This window comes from Trachemys scripta, chromosome 6, assembly GCF_013100865.1.
Source record: "Trachemys scripta elegans isolate TJP31775 chromosome 6, CAS_Tse_1.0, whole genome shotgun sequence".
Taxonomy (NCBI): Eukaryota; Metazoa; Chordata; order Testudines; family Emydidae; genus Trachemys; species Trachemys scripta.
Genome location: NC_048303.1, coordinates 122,114,494 through 122,141,620, shown reverse-complemented (window position 1 = coordinate 122,141,620; position 27,127 = coordinate 122,114,494). Strand labels below are relative to the sequence as shown.

The 27,127-nt window shown below is 42.8% G+C and overlaps 1 protein-coding gene across 2 annotated transcripts in view; it reads left to right on the top strand.

Moving 5' to 3' along the window:
- The window catches only part of PCGF3 (polycomb group ring finger 3), a 98,118-nt gene extending 76,835 nt beyond the window's left edge, over positions 1–21,283 (top strand). For both annotated transcript variants that reach the window (XM_034773191.1, XM_034773190.1), the window contains 5 exons: positions 4,835–4,945; positions 7,033–7,121; positions 11,006–11,143; positions 13,370–13,450; positions 16,268–21,283. In XM_034773191.1, coding sequence (XP_034629082.1) covers positions 4,835–4,945; positions 7,033–7,121; positions 11,006–11,143; positions 13,370–13,450; positions 16,268–16,315 — 467 coding nt within the window. In that variant the 3' untranslated portion in view covers positions 16,316–21,283. The remainder of the gene's footprint in view (positions 1–4,834; positions 4,946–7,032; positions 7,122–11,005; positions 11,144–13,369; positions 13,451–16,267) is intronic.
- The last annotated feature ends 5,844 nt before the right edge of the window (positions 21,284–27,127 follow it).

The window sequence follows — 27,127 nt, the reverse complement described above, 5'->3', positions numbered from 1 at the left end:
GGCAGACAATAGATTCGCGCCTTTTTACCTGGGTTACCTGTGCAGACAACATACCATGGCAAGCATGGAGCCCGCTCAGCTCAGCTGAGCTCACCGTCACCATATGTCCTCTGGGTGCCGGCAGACGTGGGACTGCATTGCTACACAGCAGCAGCTGCTAACTGCCTTTTGGCGGTAGACGGTGTAGCATGAGTGATAGCCGTGGGGCTGGCAGCCGTAGGGCTGCATTGCACCAGCCCCTTGCAGGCAATGGTATATTATGACTGGTACCCATCGTCGTCGTACTGGTATGGCTGTCAATCATGGCCACCTGGGCAGACATGCTACTGTTTCGATGATGACGGTTACCAGTCATAATATACTATTTTCTGCCAATTGCCCAATATTGTCTGCTAAGCACCCAGAAGAGGCCGAGGGCGATGCTGGGTGCTGGCGGACGTGGGGCTGGCAGACGTGGGGCTGCATTGCTACACAGCAGCAGCCCCTTGCCTTTTGGCAGATGATGGTATTTTATGATTGGTACCCATCATCATCGTACTGGAGAGGCTATCACTCATGCTGCACCGTCGGCTGCCACCTTAAGATGTAAAAAATAGATTTGTTCTGTGTTCATTTGCTTCCCCTTCCTCCGTGAAATCAATGGCCTGCTAAGCCCAGGGTTTCCAGTTTAATCTTTGGGGGGACCATTCTGTGTGACAGTTGTTTGTGTTTCTCCCTGTTCCTGTACCTGTACGCCATGTCGTCACTCGGCCCTCCCTCCCTCCCGCCCTCCTTCTCCTGGTCCATCAGATACTACTTTCGCGCCTTTTTTCTGACCAGGCGCCATAGCTAGCACTGGGATCATGGAGCCCGCTCAGATCACCGCGGCAATTATGAGCACTATGAACACCACGCGCATTGTCCTGGAGTATATGCAGAGCCAGAACATGCCAAGGCGAAACCCGGACCAGGCGAGGAGGCGATTGCAGCACGGCGACGAGAGTGATGAGGAAATTGACATGGCCATAGACCTCTCACAAGGCACAGGCCCCAGCAATGTGGAAATCATGGTGTCACTGGGGCAGGTTGATACCGTGGAACGCCGATTCTGGGCCCGGGAAACAAGCACAGACTGGTGGGACTGCATCGTGCTGCAGGTCTGGGACGATTCCCAGTGGCTGCGAAACTTTCGCATGCGTAAGGGCACTTTCATGGAACTTTGTGACTTGCTTTCCCCTGCCCTGAAACGCCAGGATACCAAGATGAGAGCAGCCCTCACAGTTGAGAAGCGCGTGGCGATAGCCCTGTGGAAGCTTGCAACGCCAGACAGCTACCGGTCAGTCGGGAATCAATTTGGAGTGGGCAAATCTACGGTGGGGGCTGCTGTGATCCAATTTGCCAGGGCAATGAAAGACCTGGTGATAGCAAGGGTAGTGACTCTGGGCAACGTGCAGTCAATAGTGGATGGTTTTGCTGAAATGGGATTCCCAAACTGTGGCGGGGCCATAGACGGAACCCATATCCCTATCTTGTCACCGGAGCACCAAGCCACCGACTACGTAAACCGCAAGGGGTACTTTTCAATGGTGCTGCAAGCCCTGGTGGATCACAAGGGACGTTTCACCAACATCAACGTGGGATGGCCGGGAAAGGTACATGATGCTCGCGTCTTCAGGAACTCTGCTCTGTTTCGAAAGCTGGAGGAAGGGACTTTCTTCCCGGACCAGAAAGTGACCATTGGGGATGTTGAAATGCCTATCGTGATCCTTGGGGACCCAGCCTACCCCTTAATGCCATGGCTCATGAAGCCGTACACAGGCAGCCTGGACAGGAGTCAGGACCTGTTCAACTACAGGCTGAGCAAGTGCCGAATGGTGGTGGAATGTGCATTTGGACGTTTAAAAGCGCGCTGGCGCAGCTTACTGACTCGCTCAGACCTCAGCGAAAAGAATATCCCCATTGTTATTGCTGCTTGCTGTGCGCTCCACAATATCTGTGAGAGTAAGGGGGAGACCTTTATGGCGGGGTGGGAGGTTGAGGCAACTCGCCTGGCCGCTGATTACGCGCAGCCAGACACCAGGGCGGTTAGAGGAGCACAGCAGGGCGCAGTGCGCATCAGAGAAGCTTTGAAAACGAGTTTTGTGACTGGCCAGGCTACTGTGTGAAACTTCTGTTTGTTTCTCCTTGATGAACCCTCCAACCCCCCCCCCCGACCCGGTTCACTCTACTTCCCTGTAAACCAACCACCCCACCCCACCCTCCCCTCCCCTCCCGCTTGCAGAGGCAATAAAGTCATTGTTTTTTCACATTCATGCATTCTTTATTAGTTCCTTACAGAGGTGGGGGGATAATTGCCAAGGTAGCTGGGATGGGTGGGGGAGGAGGGATGGAAAAGGACACACTGCATTTTAAAACTTTAACTCTTATTGAAGCCCAGCCTTCTGATGCTTGGGCGATCATCTGGGGTGGAGTGACTGGGTGGCCGGAGGCCCCCCCACCGTGTTCTTGGGCGTCTGGGTGAGGAAGCTATGGAACTTGGGGAGGAGGGCTGTTGGTTACACAGGGGCTGTAGCGGCGGTCTCTGCTCCTGCTGCCTTTCCTGCAGCTCAACCATACGCTCGAGCATATCACTTTGATGCTCCAGCAGACGGAGCATTGCCTCTTGCCGTCTGTCTGCAAGCTGACGCCACCTATCATCTTCAGCCCGCCACCTCTCCTCTCGTTCATGTTGGGCTTTTCTCATCTCCGACATTGACTGCCTCCACACATTCTGCTGTGCTCTATCAGCCTGGGCGGACATCTGCAGCTCCGTGAACATCTCGTCCCTCGTCTTACGTTTTCTCTTTCTAATGTTCACGAGCCTCTGCGAAGGAGAAACATTTGCAGCTGGTGGAGGAGAAGGGAGAGGTGGTTAAAAAAGACACATTTTAGGGAACAATGGGTACACTCTTTCATTACAAGGTCGCATATTTCGGCTTGCAGGCAGCCATCGTAGGCCACAGTGTTTTGGCTTTTTTAACCTTCTTAACATGTGGGAAAGGTTGCAAACAGCAGCGCATTTCCCATATCAAGGATGAATTGGGTTGTCCATTTAAAATGGGGTTTCAATGTGAAAGGAGGGGGCTGCGGTTTCCCGGTTAACATGCGGCACAAACACAAGTAAACCACCCCCCCACACACACACACGATTCTCTGGGATGATCACTTCACCCCTCCCCCCCACCGCGTGGTTAACAGCGGGGAACATTTCTGGTCAGAATAGCAGGAACGGGCGCCTCTGAATGTCCCCCTTAATAAAATCACCCCATTTCAACCAGGAGAGCTTTCTGGAGATGTCCCTGGAGGATTTCCGCTCCATCCCCATACACGTTAACAGACTTGCTTGCTTTTTTTTTGTAATGTTTACAAATATTTACAAAGTTACACTCACCAGAGGTCTCCTGTGTGCCCTGAGGGTCTTGGGTGAGTTCGGGGGTTACTGGTTCCAGGTCCAGGGTCACAAACATATCCTGGCTGTTGGGGAAACCGGTTTCTCCGCTTCCTTGCTGCTGTGAGCTACCTACAGTACCTCCATCGTCATCTTCCTCGTTCCCCGAACCGTCTTCCCTGTGTGTTTCTCCAGTGAGAGAGTCATAGCACACGGTTGGGGTAGTGGTGGCTGCACCCCCTAGGATCGCATGCAGCTCCGCGTAGTAGCGGCAAGTTTGCGGCTCTGCCCCGGACCTTCCGTTTGCTTCTCTGGCTTTGTGGTAGGCTTGCCGTAGCTCCTTAATTTTCACGCGGCACTGCTGTGTGTCCCTGTTATGGCCTCGGTCCTTCATGGCCTTGGAGATCTTTTCTAATACTTTTCCATTTCTTTTACTGCTACGGAGTTCAGCTATCACTGCTTCATCTCCCCATATGGCGAGCAGATCTCGTACCTCCCGTTCGGTCCATGCTGGAGCTCTTTTGCGATCCTGGGAGGACTCCATCACGGTTACCTGTGCTGATGAGCTCTGCGTGGTCACCTGTGCTCTCTACGCTGGGCAAACAGGAAATGAAATTCAAACCTTCGCGGGTCTTTTCCTGTCTACCTGGTCAGTGCATCTGAGTTGAGAGCGCTGTCCAGAGCGGTCACAATGAAGCACTGTGGGATAGCTCCCGGAGGCCAATAACATCGAATTCCGTCCACACTACCCCAATTCCGACCCGCAAAGGCCGGTTTTATCGCTAATCCCCTCGTCGGAGGTGGTGTAAAGAAACCGGTTTAAAGGGCCCTTTAAGTCGAAAGAAAGGACCTCGTTGTGTGGACGTGTCCAGGCTTAATTCGGTTTAACGCTGCTAAAGCCGACCTAAACCCGTAGTGTAGACCAGGCCTAAGTTGCCAAGTCAAGAGGACATTCTCTCACTTTTAAATATGCAAGCTTAATTAAAGAGACTATATATAAATGAAATTCTTCCAGGCTAAAAATTAGAAGTAGGGAGAAAAAAGGAAATTCAGAATCTCTTATATGTGTAACTGAACAGGCATGTATCATGTACTTCAACTGAGAGATTTGTAGAAGGATACCTGGAAAAATATGGAGTAGCTTAAATTCCATATGATCTGAAATCACAGAAATGATGTAATAGCAGCCTCAGAAGATGAGGTGGTTATTCTACAGCTGAATGACAAGTTATGTGGTGTAGCTTGGTAAAATGGTAATTAGGAAGAGTAGAGATGCAGCCAAAAGTGAAGGGATAGTGGTGTTCACACTCAGATAAGTGCCACTTCCCAGCAAGAAGAGTCTTCTATGAGGAAGTGGGAGGAGGTTGAAACAATTTTATAAATGTTACATTGGCACTTATTAATGAAACTGTTTAAATTTTTAAACAGCGGAAATGAGAAAGCAGAGAGAATTCTATCATAAACTGGGCATGGAAGTACCAGGGGACATCAAAGGGGAGACATGCTCTGCTAAGCAACATTTAGATTCGCATCGGAATGGTAATTTATTTTTGTTTGCTTTCTTTAGAAAAATGCCATTATGATAATTATAGAAATTGTTATGTAGTATTGTACATTGTGAATGTGACTGCATTAAACATCTAATGGTGTTAAGCTGTACTACTCCTGGAGAAATTCTGTGCCCTATGCGCACACAGAATTCATGTCCCCCACAGATTTCTTTGCTTCCCTGCAGAAAAATGCCTTTCTGAAAGGGGAAGCAAAGGGAAGTTGCAAGAGCGGTCACACACTCCTTCCTAGCAGCTCAGGCACATAGTTTCATGCACCCGGAGCAGCAGGCGGAGAGGCAAATAATCATGGTGGCTCCTATCCTGCAGTGGGATCAGCTGCTAGACCCACCCCCAGAAACCTCCCCTGGCTGCAGGAAGTTCAGCATCCTCCCTTGCTTCCTGCCCTCATCACGCCTCAGCCGCGGGGAAGGGGTCACTGTATGGGGAGCTGCTCCCCTGTCCGCCGAACCTCCTGCATCTGGACCCCCCCCCACTCAGACCCCTCCTGTCAAGCCTCACCCCATACACCCAGAAACCCTCCTCCCCCCACACCCCTCAATACCTGAACCCTATCCTGCTGAACCTCAACCTCTACATCTGGAGACCCCCTGCACCCAGACCCCCATCTGTGCACCCAGACCACCCCCTGCACCTGGACCACCTCAACAAGCTTCGTCACACCCAGAAACCCCAGAACAAGCCTCTGTGCATCCAGATTCCCTCCGCACCTGGACTCCTCACTGAGCTGTCTGCACCCAGATTATCCCACACACCGAGCGCCTCCCCACTTGGTTCCTGCCTGATTGAGCCTGCCTGCCCACACCTGGTGCATTTGGCATGGAGGGGCAGGGGCCCGGGGTGTTTCTGGGGCAGCCCCTGCCCTTGCGCTGTGTCAGGTTGGGTGCAGCCTCTCTGCCAACTCAGTGTCCTGGGACAGGGGAGGGAGGCTGTAGGGTGATATCCCACCTCTGTGCAGCCAGTGGCCTGTGCTCCCCAGTGCCATGCTGGAACCTCCACATTTATTCCTTGACAAATAAAACTTGCAGAATTTTTAATTTTTTTTGGCGCAGAACTCCCTCAGGAGTACTATACGCTCACCTCCTGGGGTGTGGTGAGGCCGCTTTGCATCACACCACCCCTACCGTTAAACCATCTTAACTGGCCATAGGAAGACCACCCCAGCATGGGGGATCTTTTGGAGTAGGGCTGGTATAGGAGCTCCTACGCTACCATGATACTGGCTGCTAGCAAAGTTGGGCATGGTGAGGGTTATGGTCTGCTGATACCCAGTTGCCACCATGGACCTGTGGGACTGCTGACAGTTGCTTAAAGTTGCAAGCCCAAGATTTGGTAGAGAGCAAAGGTCACATTCCTGAGCTGTGCTTTCCCCTTTTGCTATATCCAGGGATTTGGGCCATAATTTTGTTTCAGTCAGTAGAGATTGATTGTGCATGCATAATTCAACCTCCCCCCCAAAATTTCCCATTAAATATAGTTTTTAGTGACCAAAAAAAAAGTATCACACAACAGTTTTAGAGTTTACTTAAAATTTGAGTGAACAGCACATCAATGCATAAAGCTAGAGATATTGCACTCTAACGCTAGGAACTTTGAGCACTTAGGGCTGGCTTTATATTTTACTAATAAATGTAATACCATAAGGCTTCCTTTTGAGAGGAAGAGGGATAGAAATTACTGCGTATATAATACTTGGCAGAGTTGGCATTTCTTTGGCAACCTGAAGTTTTTGAACGCCCTGACTTTTGAATACAATCTTGGAACAGTAATGGTGAATTGATAATTGATAAGGAGAATTTTTTTTTTTTTTTTTTGAAACTTAGGTGCACTGCCCGTGAATCTGCATCTAGCTAAATATGCATTCAGACAATACCAAAGATGATTAAGCTCCTTTTCAATTTTTATAAAATGAGCTCACCCCCCAGTCTGACGCATTCAAAAACTTATAAAACCCCATTTGCTTTCTCTTGATTTGATTTTTGTTACTATCGATTGAGATTACTTACAGTTTAACATCTTTTAATTTCATGATTATAACGCATTCCTTTCTCGTTTAAGGTGAAACTAAAGCTGATGAGAGTTCAAACAAAGAAACATCAGAAGAAAAACAGGAAGAAGATAATGACTATCACAGAAGTGATGAACAGGTAGAATATCTTTCAGGCAACTTTTACTTTGAAATCAGCCACGTTTTTTTAGTTTTAGGTTGCCATTTAGCTTTATTTTCATTATGTGCTATGAAGGACGAATAATCTTTATATCCATACATTCATCAATTGATGGAAGCAAGGCACTGTTTTTCCATGCTTTTTAGTAGAACGTATAAAGTTGGACCAAGTGCCTTTACGTGTAAGGAAGGGGGTGATGGTCATTTTTCAAGAAAATATCATAAAGGATCAGTAGCACTTATAATTGTGATTGTCCTGTAGCCTGAAGTGAATTAAAAAATGTGCCTCAAAACTGGTATGTGAGGTCTGCGGCTGAGAAAATTACTCTATAAAAATGAAAAGTAATTTAAATCTAGAACTTTAACACCTTAAAATATATTTAATACAGATGATGATTTTTTGCTACTTTGTAGCAAAAACAGAAAGGAAGGAAGAGAACTTACTGACCTCTTTTTATACTCAAGATCAGGACTAAAATATCTGTCATAGGACCAGCTCCATAGCCCCTGACCTAGGCAAAGCAATGGATTGCCTAGCCTGCTGCTTGGATGAGAGCCAGATGGTTGAGGCAAAATCCATAGAAGCTGGAGTTGTGATGTTGGTTGGGAAAAACCAGAAAAAATGGCAGAGATACCACCTCCACTGAGGGTGTTCAGTTGTCATTTGTGGGGCAGGTGCATTTTATCAATCTGTCTGGACTGTCCTCTACTATCAGACGGGTAGCCCTGTTAGTCTGGATCTGTAAAAAGCAACAGAGAGTCCTCGCTTGCCATACTTGACTTGACACCATGCAAGGCACTGCATTTAGCCGGATGGAATGGCCGACGAAGTGGGCATTCACCCACGAAAGCTTATGCTCCAATACATCTGTTAGTCTTAAAGGTGCCACAGGACCCTCTGTTGCTTTTTACAGATCCAGACTAACATGGCTACCCCTCTGATACTTGACACGGTGTAGAATAAACTAACTCATCCGTTACAGAATTCCCCCCCACCACCACTCCCATAAAGCATAGGAAACCATGCTTTTAAATCTACACTGGCTTCCCATCCCCCAAGTACTGGCTACAGTTGAAGGTGTTGGCTTTTACCTATAAAGACATAAATGGCCTGGGACCTACTTTCCTGAAAGATGACCCCTCAATGAGGATGCCACCCAGACACAGGGCCTCTGGCAAAGCATTCTCTGAAGGCTCCTTTAGGTTTGGGACACTCGCTCCGTGTCTGAAGCTGCTCTCATTAATCTACCTCGTGGCATACTGCAAGTCCCATTTGTGTTTTTCCAAGCTATGAAGAGTTGGAAGGATGCCAGTAGGAGATGATTAAACACCTTACCCATGTCTGCCCCTGCTGGGTGGGGATTTAGTGCTTTTTACTAGGCAAAGTGGGAGTCCATGGAGCAGTCTGTAACTCTACCCTTCCTCTGTGTGTGTGTGTGTGTGTGTGTGTAAACAAGAGATGCGAGTTGATTAGTCTAATTTTAAGGTTATTAACACATTAAATAGGAGCTTCAGAATAGACTGTCAGGAGCTACTGAGCTTGCTTTGACGTGCTGCAAGTTCCGGAGACAGGCTTGGGGAGGCAAAAGGAAGCAACAAGGGAGGGGTTGTCTATTCGTCAGTTCTCCTGGGCAAAGCCCAGTGAGGAGATGGAGAGTTACCCTCTCCTGCATACCGAAAGTTTGGAGGTTGCAAGAAGGCTTTGTGGGAGAATTTCAGGGGGATTTTCCCCTTCCTATACACCTGCTCAGGACTGCATGAGGAGACACTGTACCTCTTGTGACCCACAGCCAATTCCCCGGCAAACCTTAGGAGGTTCATGTAGGGCCCAACGCCGTGAACCTCGGTAAGCTTTGCCAGTCCCCGGTGAGCATTAATAACTTCATGCAAGAATATGTGGAGCCTAAGGTTCATTTGTAGGGCCCTACCAAATTCACGGTCCATTTTGGCCAATTTCATGGTCATAGGATTTTATAAATTGTAAATTTCATGATTTCAGCTCTTTAAATTTGAAATTTCAAGGTGATGTAGTTTTAGGGGTCCTGACCCAAAAAGGAGTTGGGGGAGGTGGGGGGCGGTTGCAAGATCATTGTGGGGGGTGTCTTTGTGGTACTGCTACTCTTACCCAGCAGAAATGCTGCCTTCAGAGGTGGGCATCTGGAGAGCGGCGGCTGCTGGCCGGGAGCCCAGCTCTGAAGGCAGAGTTGCCGTCAGCAGCAGCACAGAAGTAAGGATGGCATGGTATGGTATTGCCACCCTTACTTCTGCACTGCTGCTGGCGGGGCGCTGCCTTCAGAGCTTGGCACCTGGCCAACAGCTGCCACTCTCTCACCTCCCAGCTCTGAAGGCAGTGCAGAAATAAGGGTGGCAATACTGCAACCCTCCTCGCCCCCCAAATAACCCTGTGACCCCTCCTGCAACTCCCTTGTGGGTCAGGACCCCCAATTTGAGAAACGCTGGTCTCCCCTGTGAAATCTGTATAGTATAGGGTAAAAGCACACAAGACCAGATTTCATGGTCCATGATGCATTTTTCATGGCTGTGAATTTGTTAGGGCCCTACTCATTTGGGATGGGGACCCTGATAAGTAGCCTACTGTGGTGGGGTTTGGTGACAAATCACTAAGATTGTGGAGGGCTGATGGCACTTCGCTAAGTGGAGCTCTGTTGCCATGCACCACCTATGGCAAAACCTTCTCTGCTCCTGGAAGTCATGAAGATTGTCCCCTGTTCTGCTTTTCATGCTTCCCACAGTGCAGTGTTCTTCACAGTCTCAGTTTAGGATTAGTTAAAAATTAAACTGTAATATAAAAGTATCTTGTTACAGTTTAGTACCTGTTAGTAAGGCTATGATTTTGGGACAGCTGTCAGTGTTCATGGTAATCGTAAATTTGAACAAAGTTAGTTACCCCTGCAGCAGAGGCTTCCTTCCCTTCCAAATATTGCAGTCTGGCCCACGTGGTTGCAGGACCACTCGGGTTTGGTGCATCCACCCCATGTAGATGGTGATGGGGTGGACGTGCCAAATCTGAGTGGTCCTGAAACCACGTGGGCCAGGTCACAATGCCCGGACCAACAAACTTGGCTTAGCCTTGTGGGATAGGAGCTGCCACTGTGGAGTGAGTGTGGAGAGAGCTTGCTGTCCAAGCCACCCCACATCCCCATAGGCCATCTGCTTCCCCTATTTCTGTGATATGCTTTTTTCCCCCTGCACCTCTGTCATGACATTTATTAAAATTTCCATGAAAAAATCATAGCCTAGCCTAACCTATCAGTAATTTGAGCAAAAATCTTTTGGTGTTTTACTAGCTTTCTTTTGAATTTTTTTATCAGTTTTCTTGTAACACCTTTAAATCTCAGACAAAATAACTTTTGAGTTGATAATCCTTTTTAAAACATGCATGTAATCTGAATGTACGTTAACATGGCCTTTAAAGTTATGTAAAGATGACACTGTAAACAGTCATTGAAAAAGTGAAGGTGGTTTTCACACTGTACACTTGTTACTGTGTTTACACCTTTGGTTTGTGGTTTGACCTTGACTACTCCTGAGTTAGTCCGAACGACCTCTAAAATGTACAGATTAGCGGCTGTCAACTTCTATCCAGACATTTAAGAGTTAAATGAAGTGTAACTGTGGATACAGACTAACACGGCTGCTACTCTGAAACCTGTAGGCTGACAAGTTATAGACAACACCTTTGCTTTAAGGAAGGTGACAGTGAACATTTGACTTCAAAGATGTTTAATTTTTAAGTTTTGACCTTATTTTGCTAGACCAATGAAGGCTGCCTATAGAATGCCTAATCACGATGGCAGGAAATCCTATTAACCCACCCTGGGCTGTGTTTGCTTTTCCCTGAAGGTAAGCATCTGCTTGGAATGCAATAGCAGCAAATTGCGTGGATTGAAACGAAAATGGATCCGCTGCTCAGCGCAAGCAACAGTCTTACATCTAAAGAAGTTCATTGCCAAAAAACTTAACCTTTCTTCTTTTAATGAGGTACTATTTTAACATCAGAGAGAATCACGCTGTAAATAGAAAGCTTGTAGCAAGTGTATGAAGCTCATTGTTTTAAAAGTAAAGCTTTTCCTTGTAATCTTGTTCTTCGAGAGAACTGAACAAACCACTTCTCAGGTAAAATGTGATTATTGCAGTAGGACTTAAATAGCTTTTTCGTCTGAGCTGGATCTAGGCAAATCTGTCAGCCTTTTTATAAAAATAAATGAACCTCTCCACAGTTCTGAAACATCCTCTCCCATGCTCTGAATACATCCTACAAAAGCAGCCAGGCTTTCAGACTCTGAACCCTTCCCCTTCCTACCTGACCACAGCCACAATATGAATGTTGAAGCACTTACCTCTTTCCTTCCCCAACTTAATCCTCTGGGGTTTCAGCCCTTGTTAATTCTTGGGCTAGTAATACGAGCCACATGGCTTGTCTAATACCGTAACACCTCTTTTTCCACATCCAGTTTTAAATGATTGTCATTAAAGTAAGCTTTGGCATAGTCTTCCACTAGTGTTATATGTTTATCTGATCGTCTGTGTAAGAGAAAATGGAGAATTTCACCCCAGTGCATAGGGCCAGTGCCAGGGCTGTCCACCACTGAAGTCTTTTTTAAGCCATATAGCTTAAGTGGTCCATAGCCCTTGTGTTGCTGTTACACACAAGGATGAATTTCACCCAAAGTGTAGGGTCAGCATGTATCCAACATAAACTGGAGGGACGACTGCTGGTTATGCTCCTTCGCTTCCTCGCAGGTAGATCATCTTCCAAAGTGGAAAAACTAGGAGACTGTGGGTCACTGGGAAGCCATTTGGTGGGGGGAAAGAGGTGAATGAAGAAGTAGGAAGAAAAAGGGGGTCATCATTTTCCCTCTGACCTCCCCCATTTCAGATTGTAAAACTAGGACACATTATTATGAAGGGCAGCGTCCATATAAACAGTACCATCCTCTCCTCACACAATCTAGTACTTACTCTACCATGTCCTAGCTCAACGGACATGCCACCAGTTCATTCACAGCCTCATTCCCAGTTGAGTGTTGCCTTGGTATTCAGCCCTGCCAACTCCTCATCTGCTTCCCAGCTCAGAACTTCCTGCTCAGAAATACCCCCGTCCCCACTTACACACCTCTCTCTTCTCTTCCTACCTAACCTCTCCACAGCCCTGAAACATCCTCTCCCATGCTCAGAATACAACCTACAAAAACAGCCAGCCTTTCAGACTCTGAACCCTTCCCCTTCCTACCTGACCACAGCCACAATCACCCACTCCTAGCACCACCCAGTGTGTAATCTATCTACCTACCTCTATTCAGAATTATTGTGAAGGCTACTCTTACTTAAAATAGAAATTGTCAACTGAAACAGCTTCACTTCTTCATGTATATAACAAGAGAAGACCACCTGTACCCTTGTTATAGTCACCAATTAAAAAACTTCTTTGAGTAATGTGAAGGAACATGCTTAATTTTATTGGTTCTCAATTGTATGTATAAGTGGTCTTTTCCTCTGTGTGGTCGCATGGAATTTTCACAAAGGGAAGTTGCATGCCTGTCCCAAGTGAAGAATAGACTTAAGCACTGAAGTAATTACACACTGAAATTATCTAAATTATCACAGAGACTCTTACTGGTTCTAACACCTTTTTACTAAAATGTTAGTTTTCAAATCTGCAAAAAGCTACTGTAGCCAGTGTTCATTTATATAAAACATCATCCCTGTGAGGGAGAGACCAGCCATTAAAAATACAGCTTCCAACCCAGATTGTCATCTGCCATATGATGCCTAGAGAGACAAGGCGGGTGAGGGAATATCTTTTATGACACCAACTTCTGCTGGTGAGAGAGACAAGCTTTCGACCTCACAGAGCTCTTCTTGAGGTCTGGGAAATGTATTTAGCTGTGTCACTCTGAGTACAAGGTGGAACAGATTGTTTAGCATGAGTAGTTAACACACATTTCAAGGGACCATTCAACGTGAAAGTCACTTCAAGGTAAAAGCTCGTCTCTCTCACCAACAGAAGTTGGTTCAATAAAAGATATTACCCCCACCCACCTTGTCTCTCTCACTCCCACAGTGTGGCAAGGGTTAGGATTTTTCCATTGTCTTCAGATGATTCTGGACATGTTTAACATGACTTTTATCCATGTGCATTGTCTTGTCTCAGAAGTGTGCTTTGTGTCCCTTAATGAATTTAAGTCTCTCTTCCTTTTCAATCAGCTGGATATATTATGCAATGAAGAAATTCTTGGCAAGGACCATACGCTCAAATTTGTAGTTGTCACTAGATGGAGATTTAAGGTACGACACAACTGCTTTTTCATTAATTCACTCATATTTAGAATTAAAATTAAGTCATTAACCTGGTTATAGAACAGAGTTCATAAAGTATCTGTCGTACACAGTTTTATACCTGCAGTAACTTTAAAACTGGCTAAAAAATTGGTTAAAAGTCCATCCTGGTTCAGAGGCAAAGTGAAAGCAACAACTAGAAATAAAGAACAATATATAACAACTGGGGAAAGAGGGGAAGTAGATAGTTATGACTATAAATTAGTAGTTATGAAGTGTAGAAAATTGGAAAGAGAACGCTAAAGACAACAGGAAAATATCCATGGCTGGCGAGGCTAAAGATAGTAGGTTTTTCAGATAAATCAGGAAAAAGTGAAATTCTAACAGTGATATAGCCTCTTTACTAATGTTAATAATGCAGAAAAGGTAAAAGTGATCAATGTATAGTTCTGTATTTGGAAAGAAGCAAGATGATATACTTGTGTTACGTGACGATGATGAACTACTTTTCAGTCCATTAGGAATTGAGGGCATTAAGGAGCTAGGGATGATGATGATAATTAGCTCTTATATGGTGCTTTTTATCAGTAGATCTCAGTGGTTTACAAAGCAGATAAGAAAAATTATCCCCATTTTACAGATGGGGAAACTGAGGCACATGGAGATGAAGTGACTTACCAAAGGTCATCCAGCAGGCCTAGATAATGGGCACCCAAGAGCCCTAAAAGGGTTGGTTCAGGACATCTCTGGATTGCTGGTGCCGTTTATTATTTATATTACCATAGCACCTAGGAGCCCTTGGAATAATGGGGAAATTCCAGAAGATGGGAAGAGTTTCTCCACAACTGGAGATGGGACACTGGGTGGGGTTGGCCATTACTCTGAGGTGGTTCAGACAATCCTCTTTCTCGATGCCCAGCTGGTGTCTTGCTCACATACTGATTGCTAGATTTGGGGATGGGAAAGAATATTTCCCTAGGTCAGGTTGGCTGGGACTTGGGGTTTTTTTGCCTTCCTCTGCAGCATGGGATGTGGTTTGCCTTCTGGGATCATCTGGGCATGACTCACCAAATCTATTCCCGGTCATTGCAGAGGCTTCAGACATTGGTGGCACCTTGGTCTCTCATGTTCTCTCCCTGTGACACACAATAGTTTAGTTTCCTGAGGTCTGGAATGCTTTGGTCTAACTAAAGTCTTTAGCCTTAATAGAAAAAAGGTGAAAACCAATGGCCTGTGGTATGCAGGAGGTCAGACTAAAAGATCTCATGGTCCTTTCTGGCCTGAAACTATGCATGTTGGCACAACATGGGTAAGCAGGATGACGTGGGTAAATAGCCTGACATCAATCCCAGGCAAAATAATGGAGAAGCTGATACAGGATTCAAACAATATAGAATTGAAGGATGGGCAAATAATTAATGCCAGCCAACATGGTTTTATGGAAAATGTCTTGTTAAGCCTGATTTTGTTTTTTGACAATTTCAAATTTGGTTAATAAAGGTAGTTGCGTAGATGTAATATTCTTACACTTTTGTAAGGGGTTCAACTTAGTACTACACAGCATTCTGGTTTTAAAAATTAGAACTATAAATATCAATAAAACACCAATAAATAGATCTGTTGACTGACAGATCTCAAAGTAATGGTCAATAGGGAATACTCATTGAGTGGGATGTTTTTAGTGGGGTTCCCCAGTGATCAGTGCTAGACCTATGCTTTTTGGTATTTTTATCAAAGATCTGAAAGTGAATATAAAATTATTGCTGAGAAAATTTGCAGATGACACACAGATTGGCCAGGTGCTAAATAAAGATGAGGCCAGGGCAGTCATACAGAATGATCTAGATCGCTTGCTAAGCTGGGCCTGTTCAAACAAATTATATTTGCCAAAGGCAGTGTGCCATATCTAGGAAGAAGGAAATGCAGGCCAGACCTACAGAATGGGGGACTGTATCTTACACAGCAGTAACACTGAAAATGATTATGGGGTCGTAGTGGTGGACAAGCAGCTCAGCGTGTGCTCCAAATATGATACTGTGGATGTGATCGTTGGCCATATAAAAAGGGGAGTAATGAACTAGAATAGGGAAGTGATTTTACTTCTATACGTGGCATCAGTGAGACTGCTACTGGAATACTGGGTCCAATTCTGGTGTCTACCTTTTAAAAAAGATGTTGAAAAATTGGAGAGGGTGAAGAGAAAAGCTATTAAAATGATTTGAAGGTTGGAAAAAATACCTTATGGTAGCAGAGTGTCCTGTGGCACCTTATAGACTAACAGACGTATTGGAGCATGAGCTTTCGTGGGTGAATACCCACTTTGTCGGCTGTGATACCTTATGGTGAGACTTAGAACTCAATCTGTTTAGTTTATCAAAAATAATATTGATAGGTAACTTGATTATAGTGTAAAAGTACCTTCATGGGTAGAAATTGCTGAGTTCTAAAAGGCTTTCTAAGCTAGCAGAGAATGACATAACAAGAATTAGTGGCTGGAAGTTGGTCAGACACATTCAGATTAGAAATAAGACAAATTTTTAGCAGTGAAGGTAGTTACCTTGGTAGTTTGTTCTAAAGGTTAAGTGGTGGATTCTCCAGCTCGTCTCTTCAAAGCAGACTGGATGTTGTAATTGGGCTCAATGTACAGCTAACAGGGTGAAATTCTGTGATCTGTTCTACGTAAAGTCAGACTAAATGATACATGGCCAGTCCCTTCTGGCCTTAAAATATAAATCAATAACGTATTTTGATGAGTTGATTACCTATCACCTCGGAGAATTCATTTTGCTTTTGCTTCTTAAATTAGCTCATTATTTTATCTTGCAGAAAGCACCTCTCCTGCTACATTACAGACCCAAAATGGACTTGCTGTAAGAGACCTTTATTGTCCTTCTGGACAGCGTTTTTTGCAGAGACTATCATCAGGCACCTTCTTAGTGCATCACTTAACTCACATGTGACACGAACCAGCAGAATTTTTTGGAAGACTGTAGTGCTCTCACAGCCAACCAACCTTCTGAATATTTCTTCTGGGGACGTGTTGCCCAGATTTCTGGACAGAAAATATTTATACTTTTTTTGTACGAAAGAAATAAATCACAAGAGGACACTACCAGCACTAAGTTTACAGATCCTGAAAACACTTCACAGTTCCATGTAGCTCAACTTGATTCATCTCTTTGCTGCAGTTACACAAATATAAGTTAAAATGTTGTGGGGGTGATTTAAAAGGTTGTTTTTGACACCCAAATTACCTTTAGTTACTTTCCATCTTTTGAAACGTCTAAAGTTTATTTTGATATATTCTGCAAGATGTTCCTGTCTTACATAGTATGCCTCAGTTACTTTGGCTTTCATTGAGCCCTTTGAAGAGCATTGAACGTATCTTATGATTATAGAGACTGGTGATATTTATGCTGCATTAAAAACTTCCTAAAAATCTAGGCATCTGAAAACGTCATGAGTTTCACACAATGCTTGATCTCATTTTATATTTCATTAATGCTTTGGCATCCTCTGCATGTTTTGATGAGGCTAATGAAAATGCATTTACTTTTTTAACATGGCCCAATATTTTGCTGTGGCATAAATTGCATCTGATCATAACACAAGAGTACTCAAAGTGCTAAGTTTGTGAATTTTAAGGTAGACTTGTCTTATACAGTAGGGGCTTGCAGAAATCTATTTTTTCTTTAGGGAATTTTTTTTTTTTTTTTGCTACATTTGTAACTTATTTTGGGAAACATACCCCAAAGAAAATTACACAAGTTTTCATTTCACTGGTTTAAAAATTCAGCTGTTAATTACTGATCAGTTCTAGATTTCCTTTAATGGTTTCCTTTAGAAGCCATTGTTTTCTTTAGTGCCCTCATTGGCTATCTTGGAGGTCAGATTAGATCGTAGGGGTACCTTCTGGTCTTAAAATCTATTAATCTACCTTTTGTGTTCAGCCTCGAGAGATGCAGGCACTACTCTATGCATGTCATCAAGTCCACGCTCAGATAATGCTTAGAGGAGTGTTAACTAATAAAAAAAAAAAAAATCTTGAAAGCCTTTTAAAAATAGGTGACTTAAAAAAAACTGTTCATATTGGTTGAAAGTGATTTCTGCAAGCGATATACTGTATAACATATAATAAAATATGAAATGTTAAAATGTTTGGCACAGGGATTGTAAGATACTGAAAAGAGGGTGTGCAGTATGACACACTGGCAGCTGGAGGTTATTACGTTCCTTTTAAACGCTTAGGAGGGAAAGTTCCCTTGTCAGCGGAAAACACCAGTTTTGTATACATATTATTAAACCCTTTTATTCCTTCGTAAGGCAAATGTCACTGGCTAACATAAGCATTATGCCTGTTGGCACCATCCTACTCCATCCAGTTGTGCTCCTCTGCCCTGCAAGAAATCATTATTTAAAATCAGATTCAACATCAGGAAGTAAATTCTGAGAAATACTGGCTTATCCAAACATGTACATCCACCGCCTCCCTGAAACAGCATGTTTCTGTGTGCCTCCTTACACATTCTTAGCTGGAGCCCTCTGTTCCTCCATTTGCCTCCTCCCTTAGCTTTCCTACTGCCACATTTGTGAGAGGGAATACAGTCTCACCTGTGTATATTTCAAAACAGCGTTCTAAAGCTGCATTCTTTGATTTTTATTCATAATCATAGAGGTGGATGAGGAGGAAATCAGAATGGGTGCAAATGGAGAAACAAGGGAAATCTACTAGACTAGTAGGAGTGCAATCTGCAAATCTAGGGCATAAGAGAGGTAAATGTACTGAGGGCTCGTTGGGCCAGGCAGGACGATTTTCACATCTAGGCCTGGAGTATTTCAGCGTTGGAGGGTGGGGGAATAGAATTTAGCTCTGGTTTGGTCTTTCTGTTCGTGTATGCACCTACCTGCGATTCAGCTTTTATCTACGTATAACTTGTATTTTTTTTTCCAAGTGTCGGAAAAGGAAAGGGGAGACTTCAGTAGTTTAGTTTTAGCAACTGGCCTTTTGTGAGCTTTTCACAAAATGAACCTAGGTGATGTGACCCTATACGTCAATTGATTTACTAGGACTTCGTGGAACTGTTAATCAGTTGTCCGCATTGTGGGGTGTGTCAGGGAACTTCAGCCAAGTGACCCTATCCTAATCAATCTGATTCATTTGTATCTAAGGGTTTAATAAATATATATACATGATGTGTCTACCTCAGAATGTGCACTACAGCAGCATTTTGTAAAACCAGACGTTACTGCAGTGCCATTGAAGTACATCAGAATTTGAATATTTTCCTGTTTAATAAAACTGAGGAGCGATTAAACTGTATGAACATGCAAATTCAGAAAACCCTCTGCCATTCAGTTCTAACTCTCACTGTATCAATCTACAGTACAGAATATATATTTGTAAGTTTGTAGCTATCTTTGGAATCACTTGAATTTGCTATGGTGCTATATCAATATATTTAAATCTCTGTTGATATCTGTATAGATACATAAATCTGAAGCCTGTATTAACACCAACAGCTGGTTATAGCTCATAATTGTGTGTAACTCTGCTTTTTTAAATGTATTACCTGATAAAACCTCAGTGGTAAAAATACCTATTTTTCTAAATTGCATCATGTCAGAATATCTTCACTACAGAAACTATTTCCCATAGGGGTTTGCTGCACCATTTGGTTTGATTTTTAGCGTTGTAGAAAGAGTAGCATACAATTAAATTCAACAGTCAGTGTGAGACCTTAAGGATTCTATTTCTGAAATTTTTGTTTTACTTCTGTGAAGCTTAAGAAACAGTTGATTTAATGTCAAAATTATATTGGGGAAAAATAACTATTGATTTTTTTTAATATTGTTTAACGTCTGAAAGCCAGGCTCAGCTTAGATATCTCTTGGTCCTGCTTGGTCATGTTCAGTTTATTTTGGTTTTAGTGAAGATGGAGTTACTGTGAAGTAGTTTTCACAACTGCTTACGCTGGTAAATAATTGCAGTACAAGTATCTCGTTGCATTACCCTCAGCAGCAATGAGACTAATTACCCAGGCTCATAGTCTCACTAGATATAGTTTTCATTTAAAATAGATAATTCAGATAGAATATATAATATTGAATTTAAATAAGATTTGGGGGTTTTACAAAAAAAAATTAACTTTATAAAATTATTTATTCTATTTTAAGCCTTCTATCTTATTTTACCATCCAAGTATTTTGGTTTCAATGGTCCAGCTTTATTTACGGGCATATAAAATGAAATTGTGAGATGTTTTTACAAGCTTCTTCCTTTTACTTTGAGTTTGAGTAGTTTTTATTTGATGTTTTTGTATGGATAAAGAGCATTACTTATGCTTTTGTGCAATAGGTTTGAAACATGCATTTATAAGGCATATGTTTAAATTGTAAATGTAGCATCTACTTACCGCTAAATTGAGAAGGAATGTAGGTGGGATTTTTAAAATGTACATTCAAATGGGTTTTTGTTTGTTTTTTTTATTTTTTATTTTTGGGGGGGTTTATTATTATTTTGAAGTGAAGTTTGGGGTTTTAAAATTGTGTGTAAGTGCAAGAACTACCTGTCAGCAATATTTTAAAATAAATGATCTGGCAAGAAACATTAATGTGAATTGTGGAAGCAATCTGCAAGACTTGCAGCCTATCCGAAATTGTTTTTGTGCCATTGTTACGTCTGGTATCTTTGTGTACCATCTAACCTGGGAATATTTATTTTTTATTGGTTGTGCAATACTACACACAACACTATAACCTCTGGGGATATGGGACCATATGAAATATCAGACTACAGTTATGATGGTGCTATTTTTTCCAATAGGCTCTGAGCCTTTGAAAGCTTATCTGGCTCTATTGTCTTCATAACAGCATAATTAGTCTTAGGAGAGTCATTGGCTTCCCCCCCCGCCCCGCCTCCCCAATGAATGGTAAATGTAGTAGTATAGCTACCCTGTTTTACAATTATTTTAATCTTACCATTGAGATAAATGTAATAGGAAAAAGCCAACCAGTTTGTACATCAACAGATGAGTCTTTGATAAATTTATATTGTAATCAGTACTTAAGAAATGCATTTAATGCAGACAACTTAAACTGTATTCTACAGAAAAATCCAGTTTCTGTATTTCCTCAGGTAATCACTTCAGTTCAGACGCTTCACTGGAGGTTTTAAAGCAATCTACGCATTTGTTCCTCTGCTTCAAAGTTAAAGAAAAGAAAAAATCCCATCGTATAGGCTAGACTTTTTGCGTAACTTAACTATAATGGAGAGGTTCTCTTAACATTTCCTTAGGTACCAAGTGCAGAGAGAACACTTATTTTAAGGTGCATAATTTAGCTTTGAACTGCCCTTTGATTCTGCGCTTTGATGAAAGCGGAGTTTAGGTACAGATTTTCTGGAAACTTTGCTCCTCATGGTAAGCCCACATTTTTTATTTTTAATACTATTGAGTTTGAATTTGCTCATGTACAAACTTAAGCTCCAGTCCTGCAATCTGATCCACCTGGTAGATCCTTATGCCCTCAAGGAATCCAGTTGAAGTCAATGTGGCCTGCTCCAGAGCAGATTGTAGGATTGGGGCGTAAAGGTCCAATACTGCAAATCCTTACCTTGTAACTTTACTCACATGGATGGTTCCATTTAAATCAGTGGGATTATTCACAGGAGCAGAGTTACTTAGCGGCATGCCTGCAGAAGTCCTTTTAACTTACAACATTGGTTTAATATAATCCTTAACATCCAAATGATTTAACTGGACAAAAGGAAACTTCTTTTTTTCTGGAACAAGATTAATTTAGGGTTAAGGGACAATAAGCCAGTGCAACCACTAAGCCTTTATCCTCAATATGTGGTATATAAAGATACTGAAACTATCACAGTATAAAATCATATTTTTGACTTAGTTTCATTTGAAAGTTTACATTTTTTTATGCTTTGTGTTGCTGTGTAATTTTTGTACTATTGGTGGCTAGTTTTTGTCTGAATAAGCCTTTGGGGATTATTGCTTAATGTTTTGATTTTATGATAGTGAAGCTTGTATTCAGTGTTTTGCCAATTAATATTATATGCTTGTTAATAAAAGCAAAAAAGCTAACTAAAATTCTCTCAGGCTGAAAGTTTGTCCATTTCCCCCTCAAGAACCTAAAGGACTAGCTAATACAATACAACGGTACTATATAATACTGCATATACCGGAACAATCCCCTATATATAGTTCTATAATGCATCTCCCCCCGAACTGTATACTTTTTTTTTTTTTTGCTTGAATCCAACACTAGCACTGAACAAAATGTTACACTAAATACCAAACTTCTTAAATTGGTAAAATGTTTGTGCCAAATAAATGGCACTCTGTTCATTAGCAAATAAAGTGACTTTTGTTGCATGGAGGAGGTTATTTTAGGTGCTTTGGACTCTTCGTGCATTTATGCGTATGGATATATTTGCCACACTGTACATGGTATCAGATTTACTCCTCTTCTGCTAATGTCGCCGTGCGGGGTCATATTGGAGTCCAACCTTCTGTTGGACACAATTAACAAATGTTAAATCAAAAAAACCAACCTGCCCAAATCCTTATTTTGTTTTAATTGTTAATGATTGACAGATACTAATAGTCTATTTTCTCTCTGGTTGAAAGCTAGAAAAGGTCTTAGGCTAGCTAAACTGCCACTCCGGAGAGTGTTGGTTCATGAACCAGAGGTAAATTTGCCTTCAAAGAGTTGATCTAATTTGTGGTTGCTTTCTGGGTTATTTTAGTGGTTTCTTCCCTAACTATTTAAGATCGTCAAGAATTATGTAGGAACTCCTCAAAAAGATTTACAGTTTTAGGTTTAAATGAATCTTAAGGTTAATCTAGATACTCTAGTAAACTGCAAAGCATATAAAAACCTAGGTGAATTTCTTTGCAGTATCTGCATTCAGTAATTGCGTGTGGTGTTTTCTTCATATTGGGAGAGGCAAAAGGTTTAATATTTCTGCCATTTTGCTAGGAATTGTAAGGAACTCTGGTTCTAAACCTCGTAGCGGTCTGTTCCTGCACTTGCACTAATGGTAGTGATGTGTAATCGTCCTGAGAAGATGAGGCCCACTAGATAGTTTTGCCATTGACTGGCCATTTAAATACTGGTGGGAGAAATCTGTCTCAGAAAGGTCACTTTGTTCATGTGTGTCACTAAAAGGTGAATAAATAATAAACTTCTAAGTTTAGCACTAATTCTGCTGTGTCAGCAAGCACTATATTTCATAAACCTCCTTATTCTCATTGTTAGTTGATCTATCATTTCTCCATGACTTTGCTTTGTTGGTTGCTTGAAAACGCTCCTACAGACCAGTGATTTATGCATGGGTGTTTCTGGTTAGTCCAGCACACTGCACTATTGGCAAGTATTCCAGGCATCTAGAGAGAAATTAGCAGTGCTAGAAACCAACTGATGTCTTTCCCAATAGTGTAATTGTATGTTCCACACTGCCCCTCTTGTAACTTGCTGGAATAGTTAAGTGATGACCAATTGTCTTTGCCTGCACAAAGCCATGGCCTACACAAAAATACATAGGAACACACATCTGCACGCTAGTCTAATGTTTTTAATAGCATCTACATGGTGAGAAAGTTGCTCAGGTGTACAGTAAGAATGATGCGCACATATACCTCATTTCAGGAATGGATAAAGGCACCGCCATCAGCATCTGTTGTGAATGTGACCTTTTGAAATATGCTGTTGCAAACCTTGTTTTAGAAGTTCCTGTTTTGTATTGCTTTGTGTATAATATATTGTAGTTATTCAGATTGTCTTTGGCATTGATTTTGGACATAAAAATAAATTCTTTGATCATTACCTTTAATTTCCATGATTTTTGTGCTAGTCTGAACTGATGGATCTAAATTAGGTTTGATTGTGAGTCATAGAAAACTAAACACTGGAAATGTAGGGGGAATAAACCAAACAGATATTAGCATCCCAAAACACAATTACTAATCTGCAGAACCATAGTAGAAACTACTTGAGCGTGGATGTGGAATTCCCAGAGCCTCACAAACATAGCTTAATAGTCATGTTAGTGTGAATATGCCCATAGTCCTCTTGAGCTCTGAAAGCTCTAACCTGCCAATGCAGCTCTTATTGGGTAACCAACTAAAATTCTCCCCCGAGGTAAGCAAGCCCAGGAAAAGTTCCGAAATCCGAATAGGTTTCCAATATGTGGGCCATTTACCCTAAAAACTTGATTTTCCTTTATCTGAGAAATCCCCAGCCGCAGCATATTTGGGCTTAGAGGAAGAACAGTTCGCTTGATTTTGACTTTGAAGTGAGCTGTTTTGCATGCTTTGAAGTTAAATGTGTTCTTTGACATGCTGTCAACAGTGTGGATGAGGCCTCTGTGAATATATAATAGGCTTCAGAGATGCCTGCCGATGAGTTTGAGTGGCATTTCACATTTGGAGACTGTTCTAAACAGGAGTTTTTCACCTGGTGATGTTTCTTGGATATATTTTGTGGTCTATGCTTGTATGAAAGTTGTTTATATGTCATGCTTGAGGGGGAAAGAAAAAGACTTATTGGTGCATTTTGTGCAATTGAAGTTACTTTCAGTATCTCTGGCAGAGAGAGAGAGAGGATTGAGACGATAGGGTGGTCGACAAACCGCTAACGTGGGGGAAGTAGCAAGCTTTCTTCTTTGGTTCTGTTATTTCCAGTTGTGACGAATGTGGGGATGCTGCTCAGTAATGAATCCGTACCTTGTAATGGAGCTTGCGTTTAGGATTTCCGAGATGTTTTCAAATATCTGGGGATTACACCGTTTCAACACACTTCCTTCCACACGCAGGTGGGTACAGTCGAAAGACCTGGGATTGCAAGCCAGGGAGGCTGAATGGGCCTACCTGCCCAACAATGGAGTCACCATGATGGGGTTATTCTCCGAGGTGCCCGTGCTGGCCAATCATGAAAAAACAGTTCCAAGCAAAGGAAGACTTCACACCGTGGCCTGTGCCAGACCCATAAGCAGTGTGGTAATTGGGGGCCAGTGACTCTCACATGGAGTGTGGAGTTGAAGAAAATCCCAGCTTCTCTTAAAGAGGGAAAACAGACTGGGACAGACATTTAGACACAAACTGTGACCAGCCTGGATCCCAAAAGTTCCTGGAATTCCTCAGAGTTTCCTGTAGCTTTCACGGAAAGCCCATCTAATATAGCTTGTCGTGAAGCATAAGATTAGATGAGACTAAAGAGGCGCGTAGGCCTTTCGTTTCAAAATCATTTTCTCTAATGCTTTGATCCGTTTGCTAATAAATGTAATTGTTTTAAGAAGGTGGTTGGTCACTACCACGGTAGCTGGCTCCCGAACGGAGGATCAGGCAAGCACCTAAATCTCCTCCTGGGGACTGACCAGTAATAAGCAGTTGGCATCAGTGGGGTGTTGTAAGCATATGCTGGTCTAAGAATGGGAGAACAGAGATTGCACCGCAAGACAGGTAAGCATTAGAGTCCTACTACCTGATGGGATGCTCTGAGGCCAGAGCTGTGGCTAACCCCATGACCATGAGATCGCTATTACCATTGTTTCTTCATGAGCAGAAGAGGAGCAAAGTTTTAAGTGAGATTTCAATGATACTTGCACTCTTTCGACATAAGGGTCACTGTCTCTTGCAAGAATTGCTGTGTATTTCATCAACAGGAAAGGGTCCCCATTACCTTAGTGAGTGATGCCCTAGTGCAGTGGCGCTCAACCTTTCCAGATTCCTGTACCCCTTTCAAGAGTCTGATTTGCCTTGTGTAGCCCCAAGTTTCACCTCACATAAAAACTACTTGATTACAAAATCAGACCTAAAAATACAAAAGTGTCACAGCACGCGATCACTGAAAAATTGCTGACTTTCTCGTTTTTACCATATAATTATAAAATAAATCAATTGGACTATAAATATTGTACTTACATTTCACTGTATAGTATACAGAGCACTATAAACAAGTCATTGTATGAAATGTTAGTTTGAACTGACTTTGCTAGTGCTTTTTGTGTAGCGTGTTATAAAACTAGGCAAATATCTAGATGAGTTGATGTACCCCCTGGAAGATCTCTGCGTACTCCCAGGCATTGAGAACCCCTGCCCTAGTGCATCTAAGGTGATACCAGTACTTCAGTGATATGCTGCCAATCCTTCAGTAATGAGCTGCCACACAATATATCCACAGCAGTGTGTGTTGTGTGAGCTTGCAAATAATGTAATCTAATGGGGCAGGTGTCCTACTTAGTTTCCCATTTAACCAAATGTCTTCAAACACCACACCAAAGGAAGGGAGACAGTCCAAATGATACTATCAGCTGAGTATCTGAGGGCTTATGCTTTTTCCTGAAAAATCCAGTGTGTGCACTGATAGGCCAGGGATGGAATGAAATAAATTGAAATAGGAGCAGGAATAACACATTTGTCAATAAGGGGAAGAGTATGAGTATTCTTTCCCCTCTCCCCCCCAAATATTTTGGAAGCACTATCTATTTGGGGTAATATAATCCTGCCCTAAGGCTCTTTATTGATTTGCTCTTCAGAAGTAAAAAGCAACAGAGGGACCTGTGGCACCTTTAAGACTAACAGAAGTATTGGAGCATAAGCTTTCATGGGTAAGAACCTCACTTCTTGCATCTGAAGAAGTGAGGTTCTTACCCACAGAAGCTTATGCTCCCAATACTTCTGTTAGTCTTAAAGGTGCCACAGGACCCTCTGTTGCTTTTTACAGATTCAGACTAACACGGCTACCCCTCTGATATCTTCAGAAGTAGTTTGATGAGCTCAGGGATAATTCAAGAACACTCTAGCGATATTCAGCAAGGAGGGGAACTCCATCAGCAACAGGGAAAACAGCCCAGTTTCATACAGTCTGGTAGCTAAGATTTAACAAAGTACTCTCTGGAGACCTCAAAAGTTCCATCCTGTGTATCGCTGCCTGAAGCATCTAGGAGGTAGTAAGGCCTTCCTCATTGAGAGTTGTTTCTTGAACTTCTTAGAGGGTCCAAACACTAGGAGCTATGTTAAAATAAACGTAAAGAACCCATCGGCACCTCATGTTAATGAATCAGACAATTGCTGCTTTCTTTTGGGCCTCAGCAGTATATACTGCCCAATTGGGTAATGCTGTATCAGGAAGAAATAACTCCTCGCTGATGACTATGTGATTTCACATGCTTGTTGAATGTTGCTTTTCTCCCATCCTGTCCAGCAACAGCAGTGACTCTGATTCCATCTACCATCTCTGAGGCAGAGTCAGTTACAGGCAGTACTTGTACCAGTATTCTGGAGCTTAGGGGAGAGAACTCACCTCAGTTGTCTTGCTCCCCTATTCACTCCTGCTTTTGTTTATGAGTTTGTTACCATGGCTGTCTTTTGGCCTCTGCATTGAAGTCCCTTTGGAAAGGACTGAATGAGTGTCAAGCCTGTTGCAGTCCTCCCAGCCTGCTTATCTAGATCCAAACTAAGCAGCTGTGGGCATCTTAGCAGAACCTACTCTGACAGCCTCCTACCTGCGCAATGCACTTTGGATCACACCTGGGCTCTTGTCAGACCCCTTGGACGCTGCTTTCAAGTGCTGTTGTATCTGGATACAAAGCTCTGGTGCGGATGTAGGTGCAAAGTCTAAACTAGCCGATCTTCCTCCCAAGGGTGTTAAGCTGTTTGGAAAAGATGTGGA